Raw genomic sequence first — 16,086 nt, 5'->3', positions numbered from 1 at the left:
AGAAGATCCGGCCATATTTGATAGGTTACATGAGCACTTTTTGACAATTGGACTGGGAAAGTCCAGTTTTCCTTCTGTCACCCTGACAGATACTTGACACAATGATAAGAGAGTTGTTGACTATTGATCACAATCCATCCTTGATCATTCGTCTATGACAGGTCCAGGCAAGGTGCAAGGACATCCACTGTTGGAAGGTGTTTTACATCATCGATCCAAAGACACCAATTTCTCCTCCCGAAGTGTTTATCATCTTCCACACGCACATCCCACATTTACTGCCTCACACAGCATACCAGTAAAGGACACTCACAATGATAATATTTTCACATTACATTTATTGAACTTTGATTGGTACATGAACACATCCATTGATATGACACATCTTGAGACCTCAGAAAGGAGGTGTGATCATTGGGGGAGTTTATTGATCGGTATCTAATTAGTCAGGGTATCAAGGGATATGGGGAAAAGGCCGAAACTTGGAACTAGATGTGAGAACAGTTTAGTTCAGGGTGGAATTGTAGACTCAATGGGCCAAATGGCCTCCTGTTCTTTTATCTTGTGTGAAATTTGTGATGAATTCTGTTTGTGGCTAATGTAATTCTTGAGTCCCATTTTATTCTCATTTGTTAAGGTCCAGATTTTAATCATGACAGAAAATTAAATGATCTTCTCGGACAGTTAATGATCATAAAACTAATAAGACCCACAAGATGTAAAACTATCTGTGAGAACAAGTGAGAGATTGACCAGGCTGGGTTTGCCGTGAGATTTATTGATGCTTCTGAACAGATTCGTTGTGAGCGACTCATGTCCCACCACGCAGGAGAAAGTGGTGCCGCGATTCCACTCCTCTAGAGAAATCTTCAACTGACTAGTCATGGTGTTCCAGTCCCTCCTGGTGTCCTCGGTCACTGGATGGTTCACGTATCCAGTCTTCAGAAGAGTGTCGTTGGCCATCCAGGCCACATAGATGTCTGCAGGAGAGAACTTGTTGACCAGGCACATCAGGGTCGCAGACTGATCTGCCTCGAACTCATCTGATGAAGGGGGGAGGAGATAGATGTGAGGAGAAGTCACAACTCCACCTAGAAACAAAGAGAACCTCAGTTAGACTGCATCTTTCAATAGTTCTGTGCTTAACCCACGCAGTACGGTTTCAAACCAACATGGGCAACTTCTACACCTCGAGGGATTTCACTTTACCTGACACTAAAGCCTTTTCCATTTCTGCTCGTTGTGGGGATGTGCAGGGAGGAAATCTTGAATCAGATACATTTTGGAGCTTCCAGAGAGGTTTATCTGTTCACTTTATTCACTGGGAGCCATTGATCACACAGACACCCAGAAGTTGGGTTGGACCCTGGACTTGCCCCATCCTGTGCTGTTTGTTCATCTCCCCCTTTGATTAAATGATCTTCTAAACTTCATTCTGTGCCTCAGCCTCCCTGCCCTTCCACTCACTGCCTTGACTCAGTGTGTCCCTCACGGTTTGAAAGCTGCAGATCCTTCTCCCTCAACACCATCACAGGAACCAACCCCACAGGAACTAGTGTGGTCTTGGGTGAGGCCTCTATGGTGATTTGGGATTTTACTGAGCAGGGACCCCAAACCTTTTAGACCATCATCCTCTACATGGAATCCTTGATCCAGGCAGTTCTGACCGGGGGAGGGGTAGTGGCAGCACTGATGTAGACCTCTTTCTTCTCCACTCTGTCCACCCTTCCCCATCCCCCCTTCACTCACTACCTATTAAGTTGCCAAAGCCAATTACAGCATGGGTACCACTCTCGTGATATTTTATGTAGACATGCCCCTGCTTTTGACCCCAAAGTTCAATTGACCCCTCCCCCCAGTGTTTATCAACCCCCTTTTGATCCCCAGGCATTTATCAACTCCTTGGATAGTCCCTTCATGCCCCAGGGGTTGATATTAACCATGTTGGAGAACCCTTCCCTGGAGGCTAATATTCTCTGACCAACATAAGACCTTTAACAGGGCAAAGACGAATGTGGAGAGTCTCATGGAAGCAGCAACATTCCGAACAAGACTGGACAGACTTGAAGCTAGAAGAATGTTCCTGAAGATGGCAGAATCCAGGAACAGTGTGGCATGCTGAAGATGGTGTAAGAGTGAAAATGTCTTCACCAGGAGAACAGCAAACCTGGGGAATTCTCTGCCACAGAGAGCAGTTGAAGCCCATGATTAAATATATTTAAGGATGAGCTAGATATAGTTCCAAGGGTAAAGGGATCAAGGGTCATGGAGAGAAGGCAGGAATAGGGGGCGCAGTATGAATGATCTGCTGTGATCATATTGAATGTCTAAGCAGGAATGAAGGGCTGAATGGCCTACCCCGCTCTCATTCCCCCCCCCCCCCCCCCCCCCCGAGTCCACCACTGCTGGATGGTGACATCTGCCTTGCCTCTGTACAATGTACATTGGCGATGACAAAACCTTATTACCATTATCATTCCTCTACTTGCTACGATCAGACTCACACTGAACTCTCTCTTCACGTACCTGTGGCCTTCTTAATGGACCTCTTCTCTGGTGTTGGCAAACTCTTGTCCTCCACAATGCACAAGTACTCCGTCCCAATCTCCCACTCTGTTGCGGGGACCACCAGCCTGCTGATGATTGTGTCTTCATCTCCGTCTCTGATTGGTCCTTGAGTTCTCACCCCGTCTTCTCTCTTACTTCCGTGCACCTGCCAGGTTACCCTGAATCCGTCTAAATTACCACGGACCACCTCACACAGAATGGTCGCCGTCCTGTTCGTCCAGATCTCATGGAAAGAAGGTTTCCTTAAAGTGACCGAGAGGTGGGTATCTGGACAGTCTTCTGGGAGAAACATCACAATTATTATTTCACCTTTCCCTAATGGATGGGGGCGTCACTGATGAGACCAACATTTCCTGCTCATCTCCAGCAAGTGATTTGTTGGTCCCATCAGATCAGTCGAGAATTATCTACGTTGGTGGAGGAATGAGGTTTCCCACTTGAGCAGACAGGATAAACCCTCCTCAGGAATGGAAATGAACAAGTTTATCTCTGGTGTCAGTTTGACATTTTCGTGGGCACTGAAGCTGCTGCCATCCACAGAAAATTCAAACATTTCGGGCTCCAGGGAAGCCGAGCTAATACTTTAGGTGAGAAATATTCCAGCACTTTTCCTTTATACTTTTAAAATTCAATCATCAGAAATACTTGATCTTTGTCACAACTGTTAGAATGCATTTTGCCTCCAAGAAGTGCACTGAAATCTGCTTTGTCAGAAGGTTTTGTGTTCAAGCCATCCTGCAGAGGCTTTTACACATTGCCCAGGCTGGAGCAGAGAGAGTGCTGCCCGGTTGAACATTCCGTCACCGCTGAGGCGATGATCAGAGGCTCAGATTACATTCAAAGACAGAAAGAAAGACCATTTGGAAGAAGTCATGAAAGGAATTTCAGGGAGACACTTATTTCTCTGGCCAAGATTCTGGATGATCTGTTGAGGCACAAAACCACAACAGGCCTGCACCATGTTTCCATGTTGAGCTTGTCTGGCATAATGTACAACATAAAGCAAACAATGTCCACAATGGAGTGGGACAGGACCCTACCTTGGGTATTCCTCGCTTCCTTTGTGATGCTGGTGTTGGAGGAGGGATGAGACACTGTGCAGCTAAAGACTGAGCCTGCCTTCCACTCCTGTGAACTCACAGTCAGGAAGTGACTGGCACTGAAAGTCCCAGCCTGCTCCAGAGCAGTGCGTGTCGAGCTGGTGTTGGAGGAGATCAGGGAGCGACCTTTCTTCCAGGTGACATCAATGTGGTCTGGGTAGAACTCTGAGACCACACATTCGAGGGTAGCCGTCTTCCTCCGCTTGGACCCTTCGTATGGTGGAGGTAGCAGTCTGACCTCAGGCGGCTTTGTCTCAACTGGAACACAAGAGCAAAGAAAATGTTGAACTCCTTCTCGTAATGACACTGATGTTTGTGGTTTAATCAGTGATCTCTTGCCTACCTTTGGTGCTTTTTGTCCGGGCTGACACTGCTGAGGATAAAGGATCTTGGGCAGAGCACGTGTACTCTATCCCACTGGACCACTCCTCCACGCTGGTCTGGAGTCGGCTGATTTTTGTGTTTTGGAACCCTTCCTTTGTGGGCTGATAGGTCACAGCTTTATCGCTTCTATCCTCCCCGTTCACCTCCCAGGCGATGAAGACCTTGCTCGGATCAGCAGAGATGACTGTGCACACCAGTGTAGCTGTTTTGTTGATCCAGATCTCTTTAATGGAGGGATTTTGAATCGAGACAAACAATTCTGTGGATCAGAAATGGGAGATGTCAGAATTGTAGCAGAAGATTTTCTGTTGGTGATGGAAAGTCAGAGCAGATCCAAGTATATCGTGGCGAAGTGTATTGGAATGAGAATAGTAGAAACACGCAAGGGTTGAATGATGTGCTGCATAAACTGCAAGTGTTGGCTGGGAAAATAAACTCAGTATAAAGGATCTGCCAAATGGGTTTTATAGCCTTCCCCAGACTGTGACCACCAGGTTCAGAGCAGGGACTACATGGGTGGTAAGAGGCTAAGCAACATTTCGAAGCGGCAAAGCCAGTCACAGGTTTGTGTGAAGCCAGGAGAGGAGCGGGCATACCTCTCAACAGAGACAATTCAATATATTCTTTACATGGAACCCCCGTGGAATCAGTTATCTCCACTGAGCTTTGGGAATCAATGAGAATCCTTTTGTCTGTCTAAATTGAGGCTGGGATTCTCTCAGTTTGAATTCATTTAATGAATGCATTCTGGAATAAAATGCTCTCTTTGGTGGTTGGGATTGTAAAGTATTTGTGCTGTCATAAATCCCATCCGGTTCTCTGTTGTTCGTCAGCAGAGGAAATCTGCCATCCATCACTGGTCTGGCCACATGTGACTCCAGACCTGCAGTTACATGGCCAAGCCCCGATCACCATCAGAAATGGTCCAGTAGGACCCTCAGTTCAAGAGTGATCTTGAATGAGAGGCACAAAATTGTGAATGAATAGGACCCCTCTATGACAGAGCTTTGGGGACACCTGTCCTCTGGGTTTGAATAGGTTTTGTGTGACTGTGCTCTCGTGAAGTTGCTGAGGTGTTTTAATATTTGAAAAGAACAATTTGAATGAAAGTAGAGGACAACCTGCTCTCCAGCAACAACAGAGCACAGTCTAAATTTGGAGAATAGCAGAAGTCTCCCTCGTGCAGCAGTTTGGGATTATTATTTTGCAGTAGATGTACTTTTGCATTTCATTTCCGAATCACTGAGCTACGAAGAGATGATTCACTCATTCCCTGTATTCTGCAGGGCCATTTGTCTCCTCAAGCACCATCGTCACGTCAGTTACACAATCACTCACTGGCCTACATGGGCTGTGTTTGCTGTCAAACACTATTCACAGAGGGTGATTATGTTAGTGTCAGGATTGAAACCTTCTTGAGATTCAGATCAATTTAGAGCAGATGCAATGAACTCTGTGCCTGGCTGACAGGACACATTTAATTTGATGACATACAATGTGGTCGTTTACTCAATCCTTCCTTCTTTTAGCACAACTTGAGCAATTAAAAAATTATGGCAGATGCATGGTGTTAGTCCAGGTCAGAAATTTATAAAGTGAGATGTGCACTGTTGGGGGTTATTGCTTTTGGAATATTGATTTAATCAGCACTGTGGTGTTATTGTTCAGTGCCGGCCCATATCAATTACACAATCCAATGCTCAGCCATCTCTGGTGTGAGGCAACTGCCCCTCAGATATCCTCACAGTGTCAGGATAGCTCTCCTTTGTGCAAAATACTAATAGCATCCTCTCAATCCTTGGGTGATTACACTCCCACCAGTGGCATTCGCACTGATCACTGAGTTTCTCTCTTGGACTAAGTTCAATGCCCAGGAGGTGAGTGAACAGAATGCTTCCAAATGTTTGCTGTCCATCCCTTACACACCAAACACATGAGTGAGATAGGACAGGTCACTGGTGGGGTCCTGTGGCCTGTCTTACTGATTTGTCACAGGCCCTGCTTTTTTTCAGGTTGTCACATGCTGTAACTGAGCCAATGTGACATTTCACCCCTGTGCATCTTCACCACCTCCTGCCCCAAGCCACTGGCGGAGATGTAGTTTCTGGTTCTCACTGACTGGCATTAGACCTGTGGTCGAGGGAAGTGGGACTGGGATCTGAACCTCACTGAACCAACAATGTCCACAAATAAATGAGTGTACACGTGAGGTGTGGAGGGGAGATGGGGCAGCTTGAACTGGTGTTTTTTCTCTACTGCACCTTGATTTCAATGGATTTGATGGGATAGATTTGAATCCAGCAAATGGATTGTAATAAAATTCAACGACGAATTCCACATGCAGCCAATCACTTTATTTGACACTTTCCTTGTGTACAATGATATGCTCGGGTGGTACCATCAGAGAATGTTGCATTGACATTAGACTGGTAGAAGAATGTCGGCTTACACGAACAGCTGGGAGGTGTTACATCTGGAAATGGAAGATGCATAGGTTTAATCATCAGATAATTTCACCTGTACTTCCTGCACTGGCAAACGAAGCAGCTCCACACAGTCCCGATCTCTATCCTCTGAATTCAGCATCCTATCAGATCAGGATAATGCAAACCTGTTGTACCTTGTCTGGGATCAGAGAAATCAAGGGCACAAGTCATAATTCCAGTTTTCTTTTGGGGTGGGGGGTGGGGGGGAAAACTGAACAAGGATCCAATTTTGTGAGTGGATGACGTGCTGGGAAGATTCTTAGGTTACCATGGAGATTGAATGACTCTCCACAGTCTGACACTCAACTGGAGGTATTTTTCCCAGAAACAGACTAAAAGTGAAGATGGAGATTTTCTTCAGATGGGATGCATCTTGCTTGATGTCCCATTTGCCTTCCACAGTTGTGACTAGAATTGTGTGGGAGTAAATGCCAGAGGAGACGCAAACTTTCCCGTCCTGTACAATAGATTGGGTTAAAATTACTGATGGAAAGGGTTAGTTTGAAATGTAGAAGGGTAGAAATGTAGACATTATGCATCACTCAACAGGACTTACATCAGGGACATGAATTGGGTGAAGGTCAGCTTGTTGAAAACAGCAAGTAAATTAATTCTCCTTCAGACACCACTCACCCCCTTGATATGTCATGGTGATCTTCTGATGGAAGTTGGAAGGTGTGTGGATCACTTCACAAGTATATTCCTGTTTGCTGGTCCATTCGTCCACAGACACGGTCAGGTAGGTGACTGTTTCAAATGCACCATCGGGTCTCCTCTTGGAAGGGAGAAGACTGCTCAATTGCTCTGATCCGGCTTTTTTCCAGGTCACCCGAATCCGATCAGGAGTAAATTGTGATATCATACAGCCCAGGATAGTATTTGTTTGATTGGAAAGAATCTTTGGGGTTGGAGCCAGAGGTGTGAGCTTTGGAGATTGAGCTGTAAAACAATGCAATATTAATGCAATATTACTGATGATACAACTGGCCACCGTGTAGGTGGACTCCATCCCTACCTCCACTGCAAGTCGCCCAACGTCAGCCCATTCTACAATTCTGTTCATTAACAGATGATCTGTTGAGAGGCTGGATCCTATCGTGAAATATTGGGTAGAGCTCTGATTGGGAGATCTAGATGGATGATACAGGCCTCCCCAGCAGTGTGTCCCACACTGCAGTGTTGAGGGGGATGAAACAGTAAGTGGCCTCTATGGGCAGACCATCAGTGATCTGATTATTCTGTGGAATATACCATGCAGAGGAAAGGCTGATTGCAGATCCTGTGGGTATGAGCAGATGGGGTGGAACAGGATGTTTGGGAACCACAGTTTTGAGCTTAATGAGAAAGAAGAACAGGCAGACAAGAGGAAATGATTTGCTTTTAAATGCAATGATTTGTTCACATCTGGGAGGTGATGGATAAAGTCAAGTGGGGGATGTCGATTCTTCAGTCATCTTCATAAGGAGTGCGAGTTTTACTCAGACACAGGACAGGACTGAGGGAAAGTGCGGACGGAGTGGGTCAAAGTTGAACTCGTGTTGCTTGTGCAGGAACGGTGGCTAATATCGATGCCTGGTTCTGTGTCAAGGAGCTAATCTGGAAGGAGATGCTTGGGCCGGGCAGTGGGGATGGTGGAGAGTCTTCTGAAATGAGATCAATGAGTGGATATAAAGGAGGCAGTTCAGCACAAATTGCTGCTTGTAACTTCCTCTAAAACTCAGGTTCATGGACTGGAGGAGAACGCTTCATTCATCATCTGCTTCCACACAATATATCACGGCCTTTTTTGTGAGCTGCAGACACCACTGGCTTGTAGGAATTGAACAAATGAGGAAAAGGAGGAATGGACACCTTTGTACATTTTGGACCAAGGTTCCTGCTCAAGTTTTAACCCTCAACACAATGTAGTTCGAAACAGAAATCAAATCTCATACTAACGTTTCATGTAATCCTCTTTCACAAACTTGTCTGGTTTGTACCCTGCCTTACAGGAGTAGACATTGTTGCTTTTCCATTCCACCGCAGGGACTCGGAGTAAGCTGCTCATTGTGTACTTTGCATTCTGCCCCAACACTGCTGGATATTTCTTGAATCCAGTGGTGATGTCCCCACTGCTCGTGGACCATGTCTGGATGATGCTCTCAGGCTGATAATCCTTGACCAGACACAGGAGGCTGATCTCTTGGTCAGCTTCTCTGTGGCAGGGAGGGGCGATGAAGACCGATGGCAACGACTCAACCTCTGAAAAGTAAATAAATTCACAGAAAGTTCTGGCAATAAAAGCATGACCAACAGATGAATCAGGACATGTTATTATCCATCAAGCCAACCCTTTCCAAATTCATTTACTGTGTTATACAAAGGGCTCACCACTTTATCTCTCAGTAATGTTGTGGCAGCACAATCCTGTTCCAGCAACAGCGAGTGGGGTTCAAATCTGACACTGTCTGTAAGGAGTTTGTATGTTCTCCCTGTGTCAGTGTGGGTTTCCCACCCTTCAAAATGTACTGGGGGTGTAGGTCGATTGGTTGTAATTGACTGGCACAGGCTTGTGGGAAGGGGCTTTTACTGTGCTGTCTGACTTCATCTCTATGGCTCCAGAGTTATCCACGTACCCTTCTCACCTTAAACCTGTATCCTCTGGTTACGGATTATCCTACCTAGGGGAAATGCTCGGGGTGTTCTCCTGGTCTTTAACTCTGTGAGACTCCACCAATGGCCACACGTCCAATGTGGACCAGGTTAAAAATCACTCATTTTGACCCTGTGAATTGACAAGGACTTGCGAGAATGCTCAGAGCAGGAGACTGATGAGAAAGGAGACATCAAACAGTTTGAGTTGCAGTGGATGAGGGCTCTGCTGTAGAACTGTGAGATGGTCAGCAGTCCCACATGGGGATAAAGTATATTCTGTGGTTGGAAGGACAGTGAACAAACTTTGGAGAACAAGTAATGGGACGGTCAAGATTTCAAATCAGGTGGAAAATAAGATGACAAAATATTTACTTCACAACAGCTTCTTTCAGTAGAAGATGAAATGTTGAACTGCTGGACACAAAAGCCAGGAGAAACTCAGCAGTGATAAGAAGTAAAGGGCAACCAGTGTTCCCTGAGCCCATTCAAATAGAAGAGTTAATCAAGCAAATAGCAATGGGCATGATTGAAGGGAATGGTAAATAATTCCAGCCACACCTTTATGAACCATTTTCAAGGATCACGGTCAGAACCCAAAAAGCACACTGTTTCTATCACTGATTCAGAAGTAAGGACAGAGCTGGGAAATTGCCTTTTTAATAATTCTTATCAGTCTGCTTGAAGCAATCCGTGTCATGCAGAACTCAGACTGGCTGTTGGGAGGGAACTTGTTCCGTGCCATGCAGAACTCAGACTGGTTGTTGGGAGGGAACTTGTCAAGAACAGCAGGGCAAACCTGGCCTCTGTTGTGGTGAAGTGTCACAGGACAGGAGGCAGGTGGTACAGTGCCAGCTGCACTATAACCACACTCAACGGGCTAAATGGTGCTAGTTTTGACCTGCTACTGGGATCTCACTTCAACCTGCCACACAGCAAAAACGTGGGACTTGGCTGGGCCTCTGGATGTTGGAGAACAGTGATGAGGAGCACCGAGACCTCAGCACCGTGTGGTCGCAATGCTGGGTCACTTGGCTCAGAATACCCTGACACAAGGCAAACCTGAGCTGTCAGAGCTGTCACATAAATTTGAAATGAATCCAAAACATTAAAACAGGCATAAATTCTGCCTCAAAAGGCACTTTAAAATTTTTGTTCAAAATCAGCAATCTACAGGGCATTAAAATCATAAAACGTACCCAGAAATCCTTCAGTGCCCATAATCTTCAGGCCAAGAGTCCTCAAATGAATGGGGACTGTGAGCTTTTGCCAGGCACAGCCTGGTCAGGAATCATTGTGTTGGAATCCTTGGTCTAATCCTGGGGAGTCCAGCAAGGCCTGGCTCTATGTGGTGGAGTGTGGTGAATGGCCTAGTGGCATCTACAACTCAGTGAACCCTGTACAGTGGGGCTGTGCATGTGCAGAATTGACTGCAGCACATGTGGCTGGATGCTGTGGGCTCCCTTTGGAACTGCCACTCACTGACAGAACTGTCTGATCCAGGGGATCCTCAGCCATTCAAATAAAGGATGATCAGCTCCAATCTGAGGAACCTCACTGCTCTTCATTGATGTCAGTCCTCACTAAAGCAGACCTTCTGGACTTTTTGCTGATTCTGTTTGTGGGAACAAGCTGCAGAAAAGTTGTGTACAATGTGTCTGCACCTCATGGGTTGAGGAATAGTTTGTGATGTTCTGGGGATGTGAAAGTCAATGAAGAACACAAAATAGCTTCCACCAAATAAAAATAAAAATGAAGAGGCTGGATGTCAAAATCTGACCGAAGGAGATTAATGAAAGGACATTAATGTGAAACATAATCCCTGTGCCTCTTCTCCCCACAGAGAGTCCTAGAGCTGCCGAGTCTCTCCAGTAGAAGAGGCACAGTGATAGTCAGTGGGATTTGCATCTGAGGATCTTTTTCATGGCTGGACCTGCAGATGTTAAGTGCAGTTTAATTTGGATCAGTGTTCCCAATGGTGGTAAGGAAGTGAACTTGTAAAACAAATCAAACTGGCTGCAGGGAGTCAGCTACAGAGGGGTTAGGGGCTGGCTGGGGCAGCAGGGGTGGAGAGGGACTGGCTGGGGCAGCAGGGTGTTGGGGTGGAGAGGGGGAGAGGGACTGGCTGGGGCAGCAGGGTGCTGGGGTGGAGAGGGGGAGAGGGACTGGCTGGGGCAGCAGGGTGCTGGGGTGGAGAGGGGGGTTTGAGGGCAGAGTGGGATTTCTAAAAGAATTCCCTGGGAATGTAGGAATGAACAGCTAGTTTAGGATTCGATATGATGTCAGTAAGTGGAAGAACATCAGAAACTCCAAACTCTGAGCCTTAAATTCATACTTAATACGGAATGAAACGCTTTGTTTTCTGGACACTGAATATTGCAATTCAAGAGTAGAGACAGGAAATATGTCCTCCTGAAAAATCACAACCCCACTGGATACAACATTTTCTCTCTGTCCCAACCATTCATTTCTGCGAACTTTCCACATCATATTGTTTTCCCAGTGTATAGAATCCTCTGCGCTCAGTCGCATTCCCCCCACCCCGGTAGTGTTGGACACAACAACATGGAGAGTTAGATTCCATGTATTGTGTCCGTCAATGTCCTGGAGGCTACAACAGGAGAGTGTGGAGGGAACTCCATCCCCAACCCCCCACTCCCACTCCCCCATGCTCTGAGATCGAGAAGGAAGTTCGAAAGGAACTTTGTATCTGACAGGACAGTGCATGGGGGTCCTAATTCGGCGTTTCACTCCGGCTCTGAGCGCCCTGGGATATTTCACGGGATTTCCTCGAGTGGGTGTTTTCTGGATTTATACAATTAGTCGTTCCACTGAATGACTGCGCACAGATCGAATCAATTCATCCAACCGGACCAGCGCTTGCCACTCAACTGAATGGTCACTCTCCAACCACTTTTCCCCTTCCTTAAAGGGGTGGTGGGGAGGTCCCTCTCCTGTTCCTTCTATACTATTATCTCCGGGTTCCGTAAAACCAACTCCCCTCTCCTTCCCCCTCTCGCCTTTGCGCCTGTTTTCTCTCCCCTCCTCCCTCCACAGCCAATATCAATTCTCACCTTTCCTCATATCCAATTAACAAATTTTGGTCGCCCCCCCCCCCACCCCTTTCCCCCTCTCCAGTCACCAGCCTTTATTTCCAAATTGTTCCTTACACCTGAACGTGGCTTCTTCAGAAACCGAACGTGGGGAATATATCATTACCTCCTGTGGACCCTGCGAGACCGGCTGAGTTCCTCCAGGATTTCTGTGTTCCTTCTGTGTTTCCCCCCGGAGCCATAACCACCCACCACCTTGCACTCAGTGCGATCCAGATCACACAGTTGCTGCATCCACCCTAGTTTCTGTGAAACGCTGAGCGATCATGGACTGAAGATTCCCATCTCCTGCCCTGGGACCGAGGAAGTCACTCAAGGCACTTTCAGGTGGCCAATTGTCCCGCGCGTAAAGCCGCATGTTCCGGCAATATGCGGCTGTTTTGAGGCCACCTGAATGTGCAGGAGGCGCTCTTGAGGCGAGCGACGTTACCCTCCTCCGAGAGCGAGAAGCAGCTCAGCTCAGTAGCCTTTTCCAGGTGCATTCTCTGCCAAGAAGGCGCCTGAAGAAGCAGAAGCGTCCCTTTAAATTGCAGTTCGGTGGCAGTGTTGAAAGCTGAAAGGACAGCTGCGCTGGGATGCGCATTCTTAGCGGAGAAGGCACCTGGAAAAGCCCTCTGTGTTCATTTCCCGGTCTCTCCTTCCCGATTCCGCCTCCTCCCGCTGCTTCCCACCGAGCCCACCCATCAGGGAATAAATCTCTGCGCCCATCATCAAATCCCGGGCTCGTCTCTCTCTGCAGTCGGGGGTTGTGTGTCCTGGGACGGGCCTCACAGCAGACATGACAGGAGCGGACCGAGCTCCACCTGGACCCTGGGGGTTATTCAGACTTTAACCGGATCACACGTTTCCCGCAGCCTGGCTGGAACCGAGAAAGCAGCCGACGGGAAACACTTCACCCGCCCGTCTCGGGGAGCTTCCAGTCACGGCTCCCTTGATCTCACTGGTCTCAGGCCGCAAAGTCATCAATTAGCAATGGGGAAGGGTGGAATGAATGGAGAGGCTGGGTCTTACCTGAAGCCACTGTCAGCGAGGTTCCTTTCCCCCAGTAGTCCACACTGCTCCGTCTCCCGACTCGCCCAGTACAATAACTCCGCTGGCCCGTCACGTCCAGCCACCTCCGCCAAGGGCCGGTCCGAGGCCCGTCTGCACCCCCGGCAGCCGCTTCCCGGCACGGACTCCGGGCTCGTCTCTTCCTGCCGTGTTGCTGTGGTGCGGGCGCCGGCTCGCACCGTCCCGCCCGAAACTCAGTCGCCTCCTTTTGGCCGCTTCATTGGCCGGAAAAGTCCCTGCCCCTCCAGCAGCCACAGCCATGTTTCGGGGAGGTGGCCGTGGGAAGCAGCCGTGCGGGATCCGTGGAGACGGGCTGCCCTGCAGCCGCTGATCGGCCGGCGCCAATTTCTGTTCAGCTCCGCATCACCGTGGTCCCACACGGTGACACAGCGCCGCTCAACAACAGTCCCATCCGCGGCGCTCGGCGCCGACCTGCTCTGGGAATCGATCCGCGGATCGCCTGGTCTTCCCGGGAGTCATGCGGACCCCTCGCCTCCTAGTCCCAGCGAGGGCCGACGGCGGCGCAGCGAGGCCGGGAATCCCCTGGGGTCAGTCCTGCTGCCCATTCACTCCGGGGCCCTGAGCCCTGAGGGCAGGCGCTGGGTTTTTGCAGCGGCCCAGCCCCGGTTCCTCTCGCTGTGTCTCTCGTACAGTAATAGGTGGCCGTGTCCTTCACGCTCAGGCTGTTTATTTCCAGGTAGACGGTGTTGCTGTCCTTGGAAACGGTGAATCGGCCTTGGAATCCAGGCGCATAATATTTGCTACCACTACCCGCTACTCCTGACACCCATTGCAGCCCTTTCCCGGACTCCTGTTTCACCCAGTGCATGCCGTAGCTACTGAGACTGAACCCCTTGGTCTTACAGGTCAGCGTGACGGACGCCCCGGGCTTTTGCACCACTGACGCGGGCTGGGTCAGCACCACCTCGGACCGCACGCCTGTCAAGAAAAGAGAAAAGAGCGGACTTCAGGGAACGGTTCCACGGGGAGAGAGTGTCCGAGACGCAGCCGACCCCGGGCGGGCGGGCGGGGTGAAGACACGGGGACACCCACCTGCCAGACAGCACAGAAGGAGAAAGAGATAAGGAGCGAGTCCCATCGCCCCGCGCACCGAGCCAGACATGATGGACACTGCACAGGTCGGCGGCTTCAGCTCAGACCGGCTTTGTCGGGAGCTGCAGTGAGCGCTGCTTAAATAGGGAAGAGAGCAGCGAGAGGGAGCCGCGGCTCGAACAGGTCCCCACCCACTGAAACCAGAGGCGCTGTTTCCTGTCCCCGCCCCCAGCAGAGATTTCAGTTCCCAAACGATGTTTGTCTGTGCAACAGGCGGCAGGTCAGCAGACCTGGTAAGATCCGGATTAAACATTGCTCACACTTTTCAAATCACTCATTTCCCCTGAGAGAGAGAGAGGGACTGAGAGGTACTGGTCAGTGTGCAGATATCCCCCTGAGAGAGAGGACTGAGAGATACTGGTCAGTGTAAGATATCCCCCTGAGAGAGAGGACTAAGAGATACTGGTCAGTGCAAGATATCCCCCTGAGAGAGAGGAACTGAGAGATACTGGTCAGTGTAAGATATCTCCCTGAGAGAGAGGACTGAGAGATACTGGTCAGTGTAAGATATCTCCCTGAGAGAGAGGACTGAGAGATACTGGTCAGTGCAAGATATCCCCCTGAGAGAGAGGACTGAGAGATACTGGTCAGTGTAAGATATTTCCCTGAGAGAGAGGACTGAGAGATACTGGTCAGTGCAAGATATCCCCCTGAGAGATATGAACTGAGAGATACTGGTCAGTGTAAGATATCTCCCTGAGAGAGAGGAACTGAGAGATACTGGTCAGTGTAAGATATCACCCTGAGAGAGAGGAACTGAGAGATACTGGTTTGTGTAAGATATCTCCCTGAGAGAGCGGACTGAGAGATACTGGTCAGTGAACAGATATCCCCCGATAGATTGAATGAGGAACACTGGTCAGTGTACAGGTATTCCCATGAGAGAGAGGGACTGAGAGATACTGGTCAGTGTAAGATATCTCACTGAGAGAGAGGACTGAGTGATACTGGTCAGTGTAAGATATCCCCCTGAGAGAGAGGACTGAGAGATGCTGGTCAGTGTAAGATATCTCCCTGAGAGAGAGGACTGAGAGATACTGGTCAGTGTAAGATATCTCCCTGAGAGAGAGGACTGAGAGATACTGGTCAGTGTACAGATATCCCCCTGAGAGAGAGGGACTGAGAGTTACTCGTCATTGTACAGATATCCTCCTGAGAGAAAGGGACTGAGCGATACTGGTCAGTGTACAGATATCCCCTTGAGAGAGAGGGACTGAGAGATTACTAGTCTCTGTACAGATATCGATCCCCCTGAGAGAGAGTAACTGAGAGACACTGGTCTATGTACAGATATCCTCCTGAGAGAGAGGAACTGAGAGACACTGGTCTATTTACAGATATCCATCCCCCTGAGAGAGAGGGACTGAGAGATACTGGTCACTGTTCAGATATCCCTGTGAGTGAGAGGAACTGAGAGATTACTGGTCAATGTACAGATATCCCCCTGAGAGAGAGGGACTGAGAGGTACTGGTCAGTGTACAGATATCTCCCTGAGTTAAAGGGACTGAGAGATACTCGTCAGTATACAGATATCCCCCTGAGAGAGAGGGTCAGAGAGATTACTAGTCTATGTACAGATATCCCCATGAGAGAGAAGAACTGAGAGACTCTGGTCAGTATTCAGATATCCCCCTGAGAGA

At 48.6% G+C, this 16,086-nt stretch overlaps 1 gene segment (V, D, J or C); it reads right to left on the bottom strand.

Moving 5' to 3' along the window:
* Positions 1-321: 321 nt before the first annotated feature.
* LOC138738927 (immunoglobulin gamma-1 heavy chain-like) lies at positions 322-14,522 on the bottom strand. The segment is given in 9 exon segments: positions 322-1,091; positions 2,527-2,847; positions 3,609-3,926; positions 4,012-4,311; positions 7,172-7,477; positions 8,477-8,779; positions 13,294-13,340; positions 13,947-14,271; positions 14,386-14,522. Coding segments are annotated over 9 exon segments (2,382 nt in total).
* Positions 14,523-16,086: the final 1,564 nt, after the last annotated feature.

This window comes from Narcine bancroftii, chromosome 1 (assembly GCF_036971445.1).
Source record: "Narcine bancroftii isolate sNarBan1 chromosome 1, sNarBan1.hap1, whole genome shotgun sequence".
In the NCBI taxonomy this organism is placed as follows: domain Eukaryota; kingdom Metazoa; phylum Chordata; class Chondrichthyes; order Torpediniformes; family Narcinidae; genus Narcine; species Narcine bancroftii.
The sequence above is the reverse complement of the archived record's forward strand: the minus strand, read 5'-3'. Positions and strand labels throughout refer to the sequence as shown.